The sequence below is a fragment of the Mandrillus leucophaeus genome, unplaced genomic scaffold (assembly GCF_000951045.1).
Source record: "Mandrillus leucophaeus isolate KB7577 unplaced genomic scaffold, Mleu.le_1.0 Scaffold235, whole genome shotgun sequence".
Lineage (NCBI taxonomy): Eukaryota > Metazoa > Chordata > Mammalia > Primates > Cercopithecidae > Mandrillus > Mandrillus leucophaeus.
Window position 1 is genome coordinate 2,354,719 of NW_012102421.1, and position 6,794 is coordinate 2,361,512.

A 6,794-nucleotide genomic window follows, 5' to 3' on the forward strand; every position below is an offset into this window, starting at 1 on the left:
GCCATAAAAAAGGACGAGTTTGTGTCCTTTGTAGGCACATGGATGCAGCTGGAAACCATCATTCTCAGCAAACTATCGCAAGAACAGAAAACCAAATACTGCATGTTCTCACTCATAGGTGGGAACTGAACAATGAGATCACCTGGACACAGGAAGGGGAACATCACACACTGGGTCCTATTGTGGGGAGGGGGTGGGGGGAAGGATAGCATTAGGAGATATACCTAATGTAAATGACGAGTTAATGGGTGCGGCACACCGAGAGGGCAGATGTATACGTATGTAACAAACCTGCACATTGTGCACATGTACCCTAGAACTTAAAGTATAATAAAATAAATAAATAAATAAATAAGAAACTGACTTTCAAGAATTAAAAAAAAAAAAAAATCGAAGTATACTCATACATGAAGTACTATTTAGCAAAATAGTACTGATATTGTACATCAAATTAGATGAATGTCATCAAAAGCATCATGTTAAATGAAAGAAGACACTCAAAAGACTTGATGACTGATAAGATATAGGTGGTGATAAAAAAAAAGTTGTCCAAGATTAGTTGAAAGTTTCTTGTTTGGTTGTCATGACAGATTAAAATGTGTAAACCTTCCAAAAGAGAATAATGGAGGCCAAGAAAGAGTCTTATACAATGCCTAACTAAGAGTTGGAAATAAGCACCAGCAGAGATTCAGACAAGAAGAAGAAAATACCAGTTAAGACAATATGCTAACTGTAAGAAGACAGAATTTTAAAAAGAATCATAGTAGGAATCATAATACTGCTCTGAGGCACAGAACTAACTGCTTCATCTACATTATCACATTTAATCCTCACCATCACCCCATGAAGTAATTATTTAATTATTCTCAAATTAAAAACAGGACACTGAAGATCAAAGATCTGAAACAATGTGGCTGAGATCACACAGTTAGCAAGGAGTCTAAGTGGATTTAATGGCAGATCTGTCTGATTTCAGAGACAGACTTCAGAGTTCGCTCTTAGCAGTCTACAGGATCAATGCTGTAGAAAGAGCTAGTAGTATAAGGTTAATAAAAATGCAATCCCACATATTGTCTGGAATGATTAAAATAATTTTCTATAGTATCTACAATGTTGTGACATATTTGTTAAAAGTTGTAGAAAATGGGGCAAACGTCATCTGGTTTAGCAGAGAAGTATTAGGTAGAAAGGACAATCTCACATGATTCTATATATTAACTAATTCTATTTAGGCCTAAAATGTCACTTGATTACTGTTTAGAATTTCAGACCTAATGAAGCATTTAGTTGTTTCTTGTTGCAACATAGCTGCTTCTTTACTGATTCACTTCATTTGTTCTGAAAATAATACTAGAGGCAATATGAAGAAACCAAAATTACAGCAGTGAAAACTCATTCTCATTTCTGGGGACAACCACAAAGGTACATACCTGATATATGTCTGAATAAAACTGTTATATCAAAAATAATTTTCAAATACCTCTCAAGACAGATGCTGACATGTGACACTGAGGTAGTTAGATCATAAAAAATCTTAGCAGAGTCTGACAGAAAGTACAGCATTAAAAGTGTTCTTTTAGCTATTATTCATTATAAATGAAAATGTTTATTACCGAAGAAGTGTTTTCGAAAGAGACTTCTAACACTTTAATTTTCTAAAGTTTGAAGAAAATCAAAATGGGATAATAGATGCTATTAAAAAATGAATAGTATACATTTAAAAGGGGAGGAATACGTAATATTTTTACTGTTTATAATAAAACATAATGAACTGATAGTTACAGAAAAAAAGATTTCAGTGAACTCATTAAGTTCAAGAACTGCAACTTATTCAACTTTATATTTCCTGCATACTATGACATTTTGAAAATGTTCAACCTATACACAATTTTAAACTGGAAATTTTTCAAATTTATAATAATTTATATCTACATTATCTTAAAATTGTATCATCCACCAACTAAAAAGAAAACAAAACATAACCTAACATTAAAGGGAAAAAATAGAAAGGAAGAACTAGGAAATATACTTCTAAAAAATCAAAGAATAAGATTCAGACAAAAAGGAGCAAGATGGGATAGGAATGCAAAAATGTAAAAAAGATATTTTTGTTATTCTAAAGTTCAGTAAAAAACAAATATATGTAATCAAAACATGGCTTGAATAGACAAGCTTGCGAATATAATGTGTATTTTGGTCAGGCTAAACTAGAAAGGAGCTTTCATTTTTTATTTCTCTATCTTATTTCCTAGGTTTCTCGGGGCTTACACTTGTTTTAATGTCTCTGCTAAGGTAAGTTTTAAAAAACTATGTGTTAAATAAGTATTTTGCCAAATTCACCACTTTCTCTTGAAAGCAAGTATCTTAGTGGACTCCACAAAGTACTATGCCAGTCAAGAATATTGTTTTGAAGAATAAAGCACAACTGACCCTTGAACAATACGAGTCTGAACTGCGCAGGTCCATGCATACATAGATTTTTTTCAACCAGACACAGATACAGTATTTGAGAGATGTGAAACCTGTGTACAAGAAGGGCTGACTTTCAAATTTGTGGGTTTCACAGGGCCAACGAAGGGACTTGCGTATGTGATTTTTATACACTCAGGCAGTCCAAGAACCAATCCCCTGGACATACCCCAGGGACGACTGTAATTTAAAAATTGGTAAGGCGATGTTTCTTTCCTCTCCTTCCCCATTTATGGAGCATATGGCTATTAAGCTAAAAGATATCTGAGGATACTAGTTACATCTACAACAGTTCTTGACTACACAGATACATCAAAATACATTTCACCTAGGCTGATTTTGTTTAGGTATTTGTTTAAAATCTTGGAAAAATCTATGAAAAATTTTCACAATACTTTTCCCTTCAAATAACTTAAGACTCACTACGAAAGTATTCCAACCCTTAAAAATTCATGTCAGCATTTAATAAATGAGATTAATCTCTTCAAAAAGCTTTATTTTTTCAACTACAAGAACCTCAGCATATATCAGAGTTTTGTTCTAAGTACAAGACTTTGCCAAAAGCAAAAGCACTCAATATATAATTTTAATAATGAAAACCTAGACTATTAGAAACCAAGCTGTGTGTGGAAAAAATAAATCATTTAGGTGAAAGGGTAACAAACATTTAATTCAAGGATAACGCAGCCCTGAGGGAAAATATGCACATGAACGAAGCTTATGAAATTGGTTCAATGCCTATGCAAAGAAAAAAATAATTAGTTTATTTTAAAGCTGGCTATAAAATATTTTCAATATTGCAGTATGAATTATTTATAGAAAAACATACATCTAACTTTAAAGCTACAATTTTATTGAAAGATCTTGAGTACTATGAGAGGAACTAGAAATAGGAATATATCATTTTATGTATGTAATATTTGGGTGATTCTTTTTTAATTACATGATTTCCCAAAAAGTTAAGATTATCAGTTTTAATCAGTAATATTTTATTCTACTTTTTCTTTTCAAAATTAAGAAGTAAAACTGAGAGTGGGATATCACTTTTATTTTAAATTTTATAAAAAATGCCTTTTAAAGTTGACCAATACATCAAGGTGTGTTACTCTGAAATCATAATTGCTAATTTAAAAACTGAATGAACATGTTTAAGCTTAAATAATAAAAAAATTTTTTTTAGTGTTTTTGAAGTTAATGAAGAATCTTAGGGAAAGCATTTGGATTTGAGGTTTACTATAATGGTACTATGTGTGCTACCAAAAAAGTTCAAATGTATCCATAAGACTCTTATGTTTGGAACATTACGTTTACTTAATTTTCTGATTAATAATATGGCACAGACTCTACAGAAAGCCACATTGTGCTTGAATAGTGTGAGTAGGCGTATAGTTTTCTGAACCTTTCTTGAGAGAACTATTAATATGACAGAGGCCGGGCACAGTGGCTCATGCCTATAATCCCAGCAATTTGGGAGACTGAGACAGAAGGATCACCTGAGTCCAGAAGTTAGTGAGAGAGTGAGTGACAGGGAGGGAAAGAGAGGAAAGCAGGGGGTTGTGGGGGAGAGAGAAAGAGAAAATCATTAATTTTTTTTTAAAAAAGCCTCATAACACATCATAATTTAAAAGCTAAAATAAGGTAGCCCAAGGGAAAGTGTATACTTCACTATGTCTTGGCTGAGAAGCAGACACACTGGAGCACCAGTAACTTAGTAAGAGCTTTTTTACTTTCTCAGTCAATGATGTGGTAAGTCATAATCTGGCCTCTAGGTTATAACTTGAGCTCTCCTGAAGTAGTGTCATTCTGGTTGTACAAGGCACATACAATAATAAACTTTAAAGAGTAATACTTAATATATAATTAATATAAGGATTGCCAATTTATGAACACTAGAGGGCAGTAAAACACTAAGAAGATATATTTAAATTACAGATCTAAAACTGGCAAAGGCAAGTCAGTACATTCTTTTATTAGAAAATCCTAACAATTTAATGAATTTATTCCTTTTTACGTTACTAAAGTACAAAGCATTCTTTAGTGTGTCATTTTAGTGTAACTTACTTTGCAAAATCCAAGTAAGAAACGTGTCCATGATAAAATCCTGGTTTCATCTCTTTCCAGGAAGTTATATTCTTTACAAAGCGCACCTAAAAAGGGAGAACACACTCATTATGTACAATTTAAAGAATATGAAATTTGATGATAGCAAAATATTTCCAAGTAAGGAATTTAAAAACCTAAAACCATTCTTACAGAGCTTGAAACACAGGTTAGGACTAAGGAAAGTATAGTGTAATCAGCAACTACTAAAATTCATCATAGAGACAGCTACTATCATTACACTCAGAAAAGAGTGAAAGATGATTCTGAAAACAAACTCGCAAAATGAAATCCTTTACAATGCTGTAAATACATTTACATAGGGTTGGAGGAAGGTCATTGTGGGGGTATTTGCATCTACATCCCACCAACACACACGCTAAAGCAGGCAATACAGGGACATTCTAGCATATCAAACGTTTTCTTCTCAGATGCTTGCTGTTCATAAAAGTTTATTTTTATTAATGACTCAACAAATAAAAAGTAATCTTTAAACCAAAATGATTTTTAAAAAGCTGATGGTTATCAGAAGATATTTAAGAGTTAACAGCAGACATCACAAGCTTGTTGATAAAAAGATTAATAAAATTAAGAGATGTAATACAGGTCAAAATATTTAAAATTTCTAAATATTTAACTTACTGGAATTAAAGTATACAAACATTAATATGAAAAATTCTCTAAGTATGTTTTAAAATGTCTAATAACTGGTTAATATAGAATTTGATAAACCTAAGTATCACTAGCTGCAAAGCAGTGATACACAATTTCTCAATGGAAAATGGTATGCATTTTTGATAAGCAAATCTCTGCATGATAAACAGCAAGTGGTTAAGAATCTCTTCTAGAACCTAGATAGAGTGCAGAAAATTGGGGCAGTGAGGTCCACCAACCTATACCGCACCAAAAGCATCGGCAAGCTATGACTTCAGCCTCTCAAACACAGAACTGTCAATTGCATAATTCTGGCAATTTATCAATCTTTCACTTACATCATAGAATAGGGATAGTCACATGGAGATATTCTGGAATACTTCATACTACACTCAATAATATCAATGAATGACGATAGCTGCCTCCTATTAAAGGCCTATTGGTAGGTGAGGGGGGGAAACAGTGCAGATATAGCTATATGTCAGAGAATGTAAACTAGAGAAAAATGAGTTCTGGAAGAATTTATCTTTTAGGGGAAGCATTAATAACTCACATACTAAGAGAAATTATGAAGCTTTTAGAATGGAAATGGTATATATGCCTTACTTGGCCGCTCCATACACACATACTCAAAAATGAGCTGCAGATGAAAATTAGGTTGCATTAGAAAGTATACCATGTCATTTTAGCAGATACTTTCAATTTTTTCCCCCACTGAAACTGAAAGAGCCAAATAAATGTGATTTGAGGTTTTCATGTTCTTTCCAATTCTTCAACTAAGGCACCAAACAGAATGAAAATACCAAATTGCAGATGAAACAGAAACAAAATATAAAATTAAATAATCCAGAGCCTACATCTTTAATATACTTTATATGCTGAATATGAAAAGTCTTTATAGCTGCCACTTAATGGTACATTATTTCCTATAAACCTTTGGTTCTATGAAAATCAGTTCTAGTATTTCAACTAAAAATGAGAGGAAAAAAGATGGCAAAGAGAATAAGGAATTGAAGATGGTGGCTAAAGGGAGCTTAAGACATATTTAGCAACTCACCTCTGTTTTCCAGAAGCTGAGATTTAATGTGGACATGGTGATGTAGGAGGGAAATGAAAGACGCTACATTGAGGTCTGAAAAAATAGTGTTATATAAACTAAATAGCAGGGAAGATCATAGTACGAGCTTGGAATATACTGTGGTGAAAGACTTAGGCAGAAATAAGAGTCAGGTACAAATTCAAATATTCTTTTTCCTCCAATGAAGCTTCCTAAGAATGGTCAATATTAAACTAAACCCTCTCCTGAGGATGAGTGATATCTCATCCAATGTGTGTCCTTCAACACAAAGTGAAAAAAGCCCAGGAAGCTGGGTAATGTCTACACTACCACAAGGCTTCTCATTTCTTCTAGGTTTTCCAATTTACTGGCATATAGTTGCTCATAGTAGCCTCTAATGATCCTTTGAATTTCTGTCGTATTAGTTGTAAGGTCTCCCTTTTTATCTTGGGCTAAAAGTTTCTTGATTTTGTTTATCTCTTCAAAAAACCTTTTTTTTTTTTTTTTGAGACGG

At 32.8% G+C, this 6,794-nt stretch overlaps 1 protein-coding gene across 1 annotated transcript in view; it reads right to left on the reverse strand.

Moving 5' to 3' along the window:
- Positions 1 to 6,794, reverse strand: part of HS2ST1 (heparan sulfate 2-O-sulfotransferase 1) — a 200,339-nt gene that overhangs the window by 25,560 nt on the left and 167,985 nt on the right. Inside the window, exon 3 of the mRNA XM_011982091.1 lies at positions 4,531 to 4,616. Coding sequence (XP_011837481.1) covers positions 4,531 to 4,616 — 86 coding nt within the window. The remainder of the gene's footprint in view (positions 1 to 4,530; positions 4,617 to 6,794) is intronic.